At 43.0% G+C, this 13,162-nt stretch overlaps 1 protein-coding gene across 2 annotated transcripts; it reads right to left on the bottom strand.

Moving 5' to 3' along the window:
* Nucleotides 1–693: 693 nt before the first annotated feature.
* Nucleotides 694–3,568, bottom strand: LOC109486702 (homeobox protein MSX-3-like). 2 transcript variants are annotated; one of them, XM_019790594.1, is made up of 2 exons: nucleotides 2,807–3,568; nucleotides 694–2,054 (listed from the first exon to the last, which is right to left on the bottom strand). In XM_019790594.1, the coding sequence occupies exons 1-2, from the start codon at nucleotides 3,207–3,209 to the stop codon at nucleotides 1,633–1,635; spliced, it is 825 nt and encodes a 274-aa protein (XP_019646153.1). In that variant the 5' UTR covers nucleotides 3,210–3,568; the 3' UTR covers nucleotides 694–1,632. The 2 variants fall into 2 exon arrangements, with proteins under 2 accessions (XP_019646153.1, XP_019646152.1); XM_019790593.1 differs by having other exon boundaries at nucleotides 694–2,057; nucleotides 2,807–3,565.
* Between the last annotated feature and the right edge of the window lie 9,594 nt (nucleotides 3,569–13,162).

The raw sequence follows: 13,162 nt of genomic DNA, 5'->3' as shown, positions 1-13,162 counted from the left end.
TGGAACGATATTTGGAAGAATAGTCCCTGTTCTGGTTTTATAAACTGATTAGCCATGCTTCCGTGTCCACTGGGAGTGAAAGAAGCCACACAACAAACGTGCTAAACACATGCACCCTCGCCTGGCTATCACTGGGGAATATCATGACACCAAGCCGCCAAATCACCCCCAAACAAAACAAAAGGGCGGGAACGAGAGAAAAACAATTCTGTCATTAACAGATTTTCGGTCTGAATTGTCTTAACAGGAGCGGGTGTCACAGCTAGCCCTTTTTTCGCACCTCTTTTGAAGAGGTGTAAATGACCTGTTTCTTGTTGTCGTGTCATTTACCTAAGAATCGTAATCGGATTTTAACAGGTCTACTCCTGGTGGTTTACTTGTCTCCCCAAAAAAAATAATCGCAAGTTGAAATGTTTTTGCTGTTCTTATGTAAAACTTGAAGGCGATACAATCATATGAGACAAGTAAGGATGCAAAAAGAAAGCGTTTGACCCAAATCTAGAACCGAAAACGTTCTAATTAAAACAATGCTTTACGTACTCATAAGGGACCGGCGGTTGGTTTCTCTGGGGATGTTATATGGAGCTGGGGACTGACGGTTGGAATATGCTATCAATAACAAACTCGACAGGATGAAATATTATACATTGACATATTGGAGGCTCAAAGCGATTATTCAAAAGCCGGCGTGTATTCGAGCTTCTACATATCAGGAAACACTTTAATGATCAAGGATTAAGTGTACATTTATATACCGCATTAAAGTCCTGTTTTACACTGTGTGGTACATAAACGGAGGAGGGATGAGTGACATACTGGTGGCATGCGAGCCAAAGAAAATATTCTGACATCGGCCGAAACAGTATCGGTTGTGCAAGGTCCTTTTCCTATAACGGGACGTAGACCTGGCTAGCTGTGTGGACTAGTAGGAGAAAACACTACAAGAACGCACATTGCACACCATTTAGAGAAAGCCTTCGCACATTAAAAGAGCTTCAATTCTGTCAACAAGATCATTTTACAGAGAATTTTCGAGGGGGTTCCTGACGCTTTGTGTCAGAGATCGTTGTCCTTGGATTGATGGGGTCTTTATACGGTGTTGCTTTCACGGCACAGCGGGTGCTAGAGGCTTTTTGACGGGTGACCCTTTAGCTGGCAACCCGGGGGCATCCTCGTATTCAGCTGTCCCGCCACACTATTCTTATAACGTCCACACATTTCCCAAAAATAAATATAACATTTCATCATAATAGTCTGGTACATATGTTCATATATTCGCGGAAGCTCCTCATATCTTTGCTTGTGAATTTTACGGCAACAATGAAGCTGCTATGTCGTTCGTAACAAAAGCATTCAACATAATATACAATTGAAAAATACAGCGCACATTTACAATAATACATAGTATACCTTCCATCCATTCAAAAGCACATACTTGCAAGGATGTCGACGAGTTCTTAGTGCCCGTTTCGGGCATATTTTTCCTTTATAATACCTTTTTGAGTCCGTCTGCTAGGCTATAAGCCCGGTTGTCCATTCAAGTTATATGACATAACTTACGCACAAGTATGTATAAACTTTCCACTTACACAGTTCATGTACAATGTTTTTTCTCCCTCTCCCTCCCGTCTTTTACGATGAGTGGATGAAGCCAGCGTAGGTGTGTGAGGGATAGTAGGTGTAGGGCCCGATCTGACAGGCTTGTACGGGAAGTCCTGGTCTGTGGAAGGGCGAAGCAGCCGCGTAAAACGGTGAGGGGAAGGTCATGCCTAGTGCGGGCGGTAGCATGGGCTTGGCGGCCATCTTGAGTTTCTCGAGCTCGGCCTCCTGCAGACGTTTCGCCTTGGCCCGCCGGTTCTGGAACCAAATTTTCACCTGCGTTTCCGTCAGATTTAGCGAGGCTGAGAACTCTGCCCGCTCGGCTATGGACAGGTACTGCTTCTGCCGGAACTTTCTCTCCAACGCTAGCAACTGTTGTGTGGTGAACGGCGTTCTGGGCTTCCTATTTGTCTTGTGTTTCCTAAGCGTACACTTATTCGGTGTCGGGAGTCTATCTCCTGGAACAAAGCAAAACAAAACTAAAGTCAACAATTCCTAAAACAAGTCCTTAAAACGTACGTGAAGGTACAAACACAGGTTCGAACATAACGCTACTACCATATAGTGTGTGGAACACTTCACATGTTTTTAAAGAAATCGCAGTTTTTAGCGTAACGTTACACTAGCTTCCCGCTGTTAAAATTGTCCAGATTTCTAACAGCATTGTTTCATAAACTTCGCCTTTCTGTCGCTAATTGTCAGTTGTTTTGTGCGACAAACGCAGGAATGCGTCAGAAAACCCCTTATCTCAAATGAACTACGCAACACTGCCTGCGCCACCATACTTTACCAGTGGTGAAACTTGTTACAAGAAGCCGGCACAACAATGACGTATTATGTTTCCAAGACTTTCGTGCACAATATGTATTATGTGTCTGGAGTAATAACAGACGAGAGATATTTGGCGGTGAAAAGTATCCAAACGATCCCTTGAAGTTTAAACCTGTGTTCCTCAGTCACACACTGTCAATTTTTTGGACGTGCCCAAAATTTTGGGACGATACATAATAATGTACGTTGCACTTGGGCTTTCTGTTGTATAGCTGTTTTACAAACTCTATGTACGCTTTCTGATGAAAGTATACTACATACACTATGATTGACTACACTTGGGCTAGCTAGGTGTTGCGAAGGCATTCCGTGAAGAATAAATCACTTGTGCTGGTACCATATGTGCACATGGGCACAGCGTAAAAAGGACACTTACTGGGCGGGGGTGAGTAACGTGACGACTGAAGCCACGGGAACCTGGCAGCGGCGAAACCTGACGGGTCATGTCCCTTCTCTGCCGCTGCAGTTTCTGAAGAACACGGCTTGCTGAGGATCCCCTCGACGCTGAAGTCCGACGGGCGGGAGGGAGGTGGTGCCGGGGCGGTTGGCACCGTGGCCGGCGGGGAGGAAGGCGACTGAGGCCCGCCGGGAGATTGGAGAGGTGGCGGCCCGTTGTCGGACTGGTTCTGCTCCGTTTCCTTCGGCTTATCAGCCATCAGGGAAGCCACGCTGAAGGGCAGCTTCTCGGTGCTGGTCGGACTACTCGCCGCGGACGGTGCCGAAGTCGTGGGCTTGCTGAAGGCTGAGTTGCTGCTCGTCGGTAGCGTCGATTGAGCCATGTCGACAATTACAGCTCCGCGCGAACCCCGTGTTTTGTGTTTGCTGGGGTGAAAAATAGGAGTGTGGTTCGGAACAGAAGGCTACAATTTTGGGGAGCCCAGAAGTAACGCCTTCAAGTTTTACCCGCAAACCTCATGTCAATTCCGCAGCCCAATCATCTGATCACCGCCCGGTGACGTAACCGACACGAGCCTGCTAATTGGTCGAGGGATGGGGTTGGTCATAAATAATAAATTTGTCTCTGGTAATCTGGCCTCTCGCTGTGGCATTTATTGCCAAGAGTGGGGATAATCTTGTAAACAATTCCGGCGATTGGACAATCCACAAAACGCAATTATGCGCGACACCAGCGATATGCGCAGACACCGACTCACTTTTCAGTGACTTGAGGGTACGTTCTCCTATATTATGAAGGAAAAAAAACGAATACAAAATGGGACCAACAAACATGTAACATATTTGACAACTTTCATGTATCTGCAAAAACTCATCTCCAACTCTTCATGCTTTATCAAAAGACGTTTGGTGAATGTCTTTCTCTTTTTTCCCAGCAGAGTGATCAATTACGTCGTGACCTGGCCAGCACTAATTGTGAGGATAAACAATCTGCCGTGATTTGTCAGATATTTGAATGGGCAGACAAGTTGTGTTGTTTCTAGGCGCCACCAACGGTAGGATCAAAGGAACCACAACCACTCCGAATATGTAACAGTTACCCCTAGGAGGAATTCAGCCCCCACCCTATCGCCTCAGGATACCAAACGTCCAGAAAGCATTGGAGGAACAAAAAACGGACGTGTTTCTGACTCGTAGATTTCTAAAAAGCATTAAATTACGTCCGGATGTCGTACGAGACGTTGTGAGACTGTCGGAGATTTTCTAGCGACAAGTTTAGCATGCGAACAAGACGGAGGCGCGACAATTGGAACGAGCCCATGTAATAATGGCCTGGAAGGATAATTATTGGTCCACACAATAGACCGTGCTTTACAGGCATTTCCACATCAATCAGACAAATGACTCCGAAATGAGGTGATAATAGACGGAGGACATCAATATTTGTCGACTCGCTTTGTCTTTTTGTGCGAATGACACTCAGCCGCATCAACTGAGGAGAGAAAAAAGGTTCATAATAAGGGTTCATTCAGGAAGATAAGTGTTTTATGGCGTCTTGTGGGTCAGTTGTAGGTCTTCCCACCATCCACACCACCGTCCCATCTGTTACATGTGTACAGCGACTCATCTCTTAGTACTACTTTTGTGCAACGTAGCTAGCCTCTACCAGGCACCGCGGATCGCAGGAAAAATAGTAGAAATGGGCCGAAATAAAGGAATAATATACCAGGAAAGGTAGCCGTGGGTCGCGAATTGGATCTTCTCTGGCCGACTACCTCCCCTGGTATATTATTCCTTTATTTCGGCCAATTTCTAGTATTTTTCCAGCGATCCGCGGTGCCTGGTAGAGGCTACATTGTAGCTTATTCTAGCAGACACATTCTTGACAAATTCTCACTTCCGCTGACCCCAAATCTAGTCATATTTTGCGATTCCGTTTCCTTTCCACACGAGGTGATATCTTTTTAGAGCGTGTGACGGTAACCCGTGATATATCCCATTTCACTGTAATTAGCAGAATGAGTGGATAGGTTTTTAATACATGTGTGGTGGGGAGGGGAGCGGAAAGGGGACACTGTCACGGTACGGTCCGCACATTTCTCTCTCACGAAACCAGCCTAGCGTCCCGCTGTGAACTTCCGCAAAATTCGCCCCCAAAGAAAGTCGTACAATTTCTCGCTAGATTTACTCCAGACGCCAACGTTGACCGGCTATAAATTTCTGCACATGGCGTATATACACAAGAAAGAGAGTCTCGACTAGTCATTTTGTTTGTTGCGTTAATTGAGAGGTAATTAGGATTTAAGGAGTCCCGAATGCATGACAATGTACTGAAACACCTAATCTCCCAACTTCAAAAGCGCCGCGAACGCTGAGTTGTGATACTATCGCCTATAAATTAGCAACTAAAAGAAAAAGAATAGAAATCAAATCATTATCGACAACACTTCTAAACAACAGGGGGCGAGGGTGCTTAGAACAACACACGTGGTCAATTACACTTGTATTTGTTTGTTTACAATTGACGCGGATAAAACCACGGGGTGGGGGTATCAAAGAGAAGTGGCTATGGGGCTGCATGTTCACTTCGCCGGCACTTATTCCGTCTGAGTCTCGGGGGGAAAGTCTCTGGGTCTCCGGGAGAATATCACTTGTTGAGGGATGGATGTGTGACCGACATAAATACAGACCATATGTCACGAGCCGCAGACAGCCTCGCAACCAGAGGATCAAGAAAACCAATTATAGAAAGCCAGCAAAATAATTCCCGACGAATTCTTGAGCTCCGCGATAACTGAAAAAGCCCCCTTGCCCCCTTAGAACCGGTGCAATCAAGACAGAATATGCGCTACGGGAAGTAGAGCCTAGTAGAGTATTCCTGGCCAAAACGTCGTCAGAGAAAAACGTGTGTTAGTTTAGCGCTGACTATCGTCCCACAAGGACCCGCAATTTGCCGTCTGTCATTCATGTGATCATTGAGAGCAGATGACAAAAATTATGACCTTTTCCTAGCCCCGAAGTCTATCTGTACCCTCCCCCTTCTGTGTCGTGTTAAAGCTAGTTCCCTCGGCTCGATGAAAGAAGCCAGTAGTACCGCGACACCGACAATTAAATTGGTACATACTTCGGGTCAAACGTTGAGATAACTCTGACGCTTGCTACGGGATTAATGACATTACTCCGCCATATATGGCCAGGCCAGAATCATACGTATACCTGCAATTTGTCACGAACAGACCCGCGGGACTTCTGAAAGACTTCAAGGTTTTTAGTTACCGCAGTGTAGGCTCAAGAAAATGTAATATTATATTCTTTTTATCCCTTAACCATTGTTTCTTTCAACATGTTAACCACATATTACAGGAAGCTCACAAATATGCTCGGAATCTCATACGAAGTCAAACACGTGGTGGACAAGGCGCCCTTGTTGGACAGTTAAAAACGAGGTTGATGAAATTGAAAAGAAAACACAACCGCCCCAAAATCACCCAGCTGTATCCTACGCACACTTTTCCTGCGGTAGTCTCTTTTGTAAGAACATCTTCAGTTGTAGAAGAACAGGATGCTTTTTTCGAATGACTGAGTCATTACACAACAATTACTTTGTTTATTATTTCCCAACCCGTTACGCTCACTGACTTCGATTGAAGTCTTTATACCCTTTCTCTTTCTAGTAAACTCTTTAACCCCTTGTTTCATCCACCAGTGCAAAGATTGGTTTGGAGAAGACTTTTCTGAATGTATACGTAACTACCTGGGCGGAAACCCTTCAAAAGGGCGAGTATATCCTAACCCAAATTCGTTTTCATTGGGGTCGAAAATAGATGGAATGCTGTCACAAAGGAAAAAGACGACACGGTAGAAAGAAACGTGGAGCTTCTTTCTTTTGTGACAGAAGAACTGGTTTATATATCTCGTTAGTAAAGCAGTAGACAGATCTAGGAACTGTACACATAGAGAACACCAAGCCTCCAATTTGGATAGGATTTTCAACACAAGGGACCTTCTGGACTTGTATTCACAGAAAAGTGTTACAGCCTGGCTTCCTTCTTCTTTTATCTATTACAAGAGGAACATACAATCCCTCGCCCGCCAAATTAAAAAAAAAGTAGGGAAATCTGCTTCAATCCACCTTACTCTCTAAAGCCCAGGAACTGACTTGAAAAACAACACTTCTCAGAAGTCATTCTTGAAATGAAATGATGGTACAGAATGTAGCTTCTTCATACATGATTTATTATTGTCATTCTGCTGTCAAAACTTCTCCCCGAACTCTGCGGAAAACATCAGGAAGAGATTGATCGTTCATGATTAATGATTAACAGCGCAACCCCCTGACAAGATGTTTTATCGAGATTTTATCTTTTCTTCGCTCTCTTGACCATTCCTTTGATTTATCGTCCACGGCTACAAGATATAGATAGATACATTAGAAAGGAACAAATAGAATCTACAAGTAAGGAAATGGAAACTGGTAGAACTCGCTGATAGTGATATGTTTGTTGTTTTTTTGAAACGAAAGAATATTTTAGATTTTTTTTCAGAAGGGAAAACAGGTCGTCGGACGACCTTTTGACCGGAGTGCAGTGTCTCCAGACCAGTGGTACGGTATGCGGTACTTTATGAGGTCCATACGGGCAGGGCTGGGCCGGGGTGCCGGGCACACGTCCGGGGAGGGTCGGCACTCCACCGCACACACGGGCGGGGCAGAACTGATCACGTCCGGATCCACTCAGCTAAAGCGAGAAATCACCAAATCGTCGATGCGAATTGGGAAGATTCGTTCGAGTCGCGTGTCAAATGGATCCTTTTCATTCTCATCCTTTGAAGTTTTCCTTCCCTTTTTATTTAAAGTTCTTGTTGTTTTTTTCTTTCCTCGTTAGGCTTGTTCTGTGGTACACTTATCCAGTGATAATTGCACTAACGACATTATTACGAAGGCATCCGTGTAGTGTTCACAGATAGGCGGGATGGGCAGATGGCGGTTCGCGGAGGCGCCAGGTTTATCGCGCCGACTAAGCCAGCCAGTCGCTAGCCTGACCCGGACTGCGCCGCTGTATAGTCTGTCAGACTCTGACACTAAAAAGGTTAGCAGGCATCAAAAGAACCGAGATTCAGAGAAGGGCGGGCAAGTTTTCCTCTCCTTCCCTTGTTTCTGAGTATTTACAGCGGGGTTTGGAGGGGTGAGAGTGGGCCTAGCATCACGGATCGCCCGGAGCGCGCTTGGCTAATCTATTTGGATATACAATTTCATGGATCATAAAAGAAGGAGAGAGAATTAGGGAAACTATGCATTTAATACTTTAATCAAGATCGCGGGGCACCAGTCGCCATGTATAGTGATACCCCCAGTGTAACGCGAGGATCCTGGGCCCATTAACATCAATTAAAACACAATTACTCAACTTTGCATTTAATTTTAGCCTGGGCTGGCCTGGAGGACGCGAAACACATGATCTCCGCTGGGTTTCCTGGCTGGTTCTGGGTGTTGTTGATTATTGGGATGCCTGCAGCCGACGATTCTAATTCAACTGGCGACGGAGATATCAGGCGGGGCTGGCTGTATTCGGGGCATGTGCGTTACGGTTAGAGCACGGCGGGGGACAACAGATGTGGCTGTCAAGTCGTCTTATCTGCTGTGGACTCGGCAGAACATGTCCATTAAAAGCGCGTACAGTGAAATACCTCGCATCTTAAACGACAGGAGAGCCGGGCCGTGCGCAGTAGGCCGCCCGCGGATCGGGTTTCGGAAAGTACCGTCGTCGGAGAGAGAGTTTTTAGCGGCCCGATGTCTGTGCAGGGATGGTGCGCGGGTAACATTACCGGACACCGCGTCCACCTGTTGCGGGCTGTGAGATGGTTTAACGCTTCAAAAGAAAAGCTGTCATCGGCTTTACGAGCTGCAATTTACGATGCATCACGTATTATATCGTGTCGGGGGCTCCTTAAACTTCACTCCACACCAACACAAACACACTAAACGCTCAAACGGAAAGGATTAGAAATACTTCCGACTTCGTTTCACGGCTTCAAAGTTGGTTCTTTGCACGCGACGTTAGGAAATCATGCGCGGTTTTTCTAGTAGACGGAGCGGTGTAGTATACTGTAGTTGTTCGTACGGAGAATTGCACATAGCTGCTTGATGTGTCGGCATCGCTGAAATTTCCTGGCAGAACGATCGACTCTGACCCAAACTCTCAGTTTCAAAGCCGGCGTCGTGACCCCGGTGCCAGAAAATTTGTCCCGAACAAAGCACCCGGCTCGCAGGAATGAATATTTCGCAGATTTGTGGTATTAGGCTTACAAAATTTCTGATGCAAAAATAACACACTTGCTGAAATACGGGCGGTTCAGTTTTCGTACCCAAGGGGGGACGTGTGTTTGGGGAGTGTATCCAAATGGTCCACAAATGGCATATGTTAGGCCATCCAAGCGTTTCAGTTTTTCTAGCCGTAAAAAAGGGATGGGAGGGGGGGGGGTGAAACGTACGCCGTGGAAATTACACTGACGTCCCTCGGACCCCCGTAAGCGCCATTTTCTCCTCTCTTGTAGATTAAGTTGTCTCGGGTCTGGTATCACCCTCTTGTTGTATCTGATAGTTACGGATTGCGGCGTCCATAATTACCCAGACAGGATGTTATGGTTAAAGGGATAAGACCTGCGGGGTCCGACACCACCTCATTTTCCTCAATTTTCGCCCGGGATGGAACAGCGCAGTTACGCCGCGGCTCCAGGCGTAAATGTCGCGCTGTTTTATCCACGGGACTCGCCATTTTTGTCATTCACGGTCATTTTTTCCGGAGAGGTCGACAGATGTTCGACCAAAATAGTCCCCGTAAACTTAGTGGAAGGGCCGTTTCCAGGAATGTTTAGAACTTTTCAAAAGCTCGTTCAAGCAGCAAACTTTGGGTGGTGTTGGTAGTTTAGGAAGTAGTTGGTCGTTGTCAGTACAACCAAGAATTGAGGTATTCAAAAACTCGTATTTCCCCAGAATTATCGTAGACTGGAACTCGTTGCCACCAAGCACAGTTGGGGCATCATCACTAGAAAGCTTAAACAACTAGTGCTCTTGCAATCAAATGTGCAAAGATTGAGTGAAACAAGTCGTTCGGTGTGATATAGCTAGCTGCCGCCACGCCACGTGCCTGCGAAGCTGGTGTGTTACGCCGAAGGGCGGTTATACCGGCTATATCGATACAGATACAACTATACTAAACATGGACAGGAGTGGTAGTGGTCTCAGAGACCTACTCATAAGCACAACACTTCCACAGTTCAAAACATATCGGCTTACATATCATCAGGGGATCAAACAAGATCAAAAAGTTTTAGCCTTGTCCACACAAACAGATTACTGCATAACATGAAAGTCCATCTGTGTTGGGGAAATGTCACTGCATCCAGTGCAGGTTTTAGAGCTTGGAAACCCGATTTTTCAAAGTCAATATTCTAGTCACTTATCTACATAGTGAGCTGAAACCACACTGTCCCAATCATGGTATATTGACTGTCATGGAGCAAAAATTCTGACGGAACATGCTTACTGGAAGGGCCCTGGGCCACTCAGAAAATAAAGGACTCATCTTGGAGCTTGTGTTTGCTGTTTTAAACGCCCCTAAAGTATAAAATTCTAACTCTCTGCTGATGCTAATGTGAAGCAGTATGTGTGAATATCACAAAGTTTGTATTATTCAGAATATTTCCAATTTTGGTGCCCTGAAATCACATTGGATGCCTTTAAAGTACATGTAGACATAGGCACTCGGACTTATTACCGATGATTCGAACTCTCTTTAAGTTGGCTTTAAAAAAAGTATCCATAGCGATTGCAGGGCACAGTAAAGCTCAATTTCAAAGTCATATTTCTCGTAATTTTTGTAGCTTGTATTGGAGCTATTTCAAATGCTTCAAGTGCATGTGTGAAATTATGCCGAAATTGTGCCAAGAAATGGCAGTAAAATGTCAATATCAGACAGATTTCCTCATCTAGAATATATACTTTTTTTTTAAATTTTGCCTCCCTGAAGAAGTTTTTTTTATTCAAGTACGATACATAGAATTGAGTGTACGAGGTGTCGTTACAGTTACAATTATTATATCTAAAAATAAAAGGTTCCCCAATTTTTTCAGTATCATATCATAATCGTCACCATTTCACTCTGATTATATCATGATAAACATTGCAATCTTACAAATAGAAAACAAATTTTGTATAATGATACAATTACGTTGTTGTTCTGCCTCTAATTTCTAACATAATCAAACCAGTACAATTTTGACATATTGGGTATTGATAATGATTTTACCATGTGGTACTTTGTCTCATGTTATTATGTGTAATTTTAGTTTTTATCAAATTTGAAATATTTCTTATACCTCATTATGTAATATGTGTTGATGACGTAAATGTAGACTTCCCATAGTCCTTTGCACACTTTTCCCATATCTTACTTCATATATAAGTATTTTTATTTTGTGACATTTTTTTATTGTATCACTATGATTTTTAATATTGAAATATTCAAATCTGCAATATGATCACATTATCTTAATGTGAAATTCTAGTTCGTTTTCTCTTCCTCCACTTGTACACCTTACATTGATTCTACATATATCAAGTCAACAACTTGTTTTATCATTTGATTACAAAACAATTTCATTTTGAAAGTGAAAAGACGAGAAATGAAATCAGACAATAGATCATAAATCATATCAAACTTTATTGCACAAGAATTGTAAAAGTTACAATGTATGGAAACGTCTTGGTTAGTAGTAAATGGCTGACACGTACGTCATATTGCTTATAACAATGCTAAGGACTTTTATTTAACTTATGACTAAATACTATGTTTATGATTCGTACAATACTTGTTAAAAAAATACATCACAATGACCAAGGGACCTATATAATATACGTGATACAAAATATATGAAACATGGATTACATTATAATGTAGATGAAGTTTTTTTTCTTTTCAAATAATCTTTTTTAATATTTCAAAAACAAAAAGAGAGGGGACATGTTCACATTCTAGAAAATTAAATACCCAGAGACATTTTGCAAACAATACATTTGTCTAACAATTTACCATACAGTGAACCCCATTTCAACATAAGAAGAACTTTATTGCACGACAATTGCACATGGTACAATGTATGGCAAACTACATAAAGAGAGCAACAACAATAAAATAAGTGTGTTGAATAAGACCTAATGTCTAATAAAACCTAACATATCTATATCATAATTATTCAAATAATAAGGGATAACACAAGTCTTTGATAAAGTGTTACAATCGAGTGGGCTAATCACAAGTTTCGGTATTTTTTCTAATAACAAAGCATTCCTTTATATATATCTACCTATTTTTGCGTTGTGGGGACCATTACATGTAAAGATATATTTACCTTCGCCAAGAAGGTTATGTTTTCAGAGGCGTTCGTGTATGTGTGTGTGTGTGTGTGTGTGTGTGTGTGTGTCTGTAAACACGATAACTTTAGAAGGCCTTGGTGGATTGTCTTGATACTTGGTAGGTGGGTAGGTCTTGATGAGACCTCAAAATGATTAGATTTTGGACCTCCTAGCGGCTTGTTATGGTACTGCAGCTGCACTTCCGGTTTTGATATCTCATGATCTAGACATGCTAGGGTGACGAAATTTGGATGGTAGGTAGCTCTTGTGCTGGGGAAGAAGTGACGTGAGTTTGGGCCCCCTAGCGGCTTGCTCTGGAACTACAGGACTATATGTTTGAAAATATTCAACTCAATGTAACTCAAGAACCGGTTGACGGATCGTCGTGATTTTTGGTGTGTAGGTAGCTTATGTGATGCTTGATATAATTATTTGACAATTACGCAAATATGGATGTAATTTGCATAATTTATGGGGATATTCTATAAACCAGCTTCATTCCATGGTTGGACTATTGAAGCTTGTGACATTGGTAATTGAGAATATGAGAAACACAGACAGATATTGATTATGTAAATGAGGACTTAATTTGCATAATCAATGAGAAAATTTTATAATTATGTAAAGATAACTGCCTGGAATTTCATACTTGTGGTATTTGAAAGTTGAGTGAAGGTGAACATCACTAAACATAATGTATTCAAATCAGGACCTTAGTTGCATAATTTATGAGGAAATGCTAGAATGGCATTGTTTGTTAATATAAGACTGTCTTTTGGTTGAGAATATGATAAAATGATAACTCTAGTCAACATATATGTCTATCCATTTTCCCATAGTTTTGTGCTGTATTAAAAGTTAGACGAAGATGGAGTAAAGATAACATCAGTTGTTTGTGTCAGAAATGGGTAAAGCGTTAGAGAT

Source organism: Branchiostoma belcheri, unplaced genomic scaffold, assembly GCF_001625305.1.
Source record: "Branchiostoma belcheri isolate BF01 breed outbred unplaced genomic scaffold, Haploidv18h27 scaffold82, whole genome shotgun sequence".
Lineage (NCBI taxonomy): Eukaryota > Metazoa > Chordata > Leptocardii > Amphioxiformes > Branchiostomatidae > Branchiostoma > Branchiostoma belcheri.
This window is presented reverse-complemented; position numbering and strand designations above follow the sequence as displayed.

Excerpts from the sequence above, each read along its gene's own strand:
- LOC109486702 (XM_019790593.1), bottom strand. The coding sequence starts at position 3,209 with ATGGCTCAATCGACGCTACCGACGAGCAGCAACTCAGCCTTCAGCAAG. Across the intron at positions 2,058-2,806 it reads ACGTTACTCACCCCCGCCCA|GAGATAGACTCCCGACACCG; the intron begins GTAAGTGTCCTT and ends GCTTTGTTCCAG.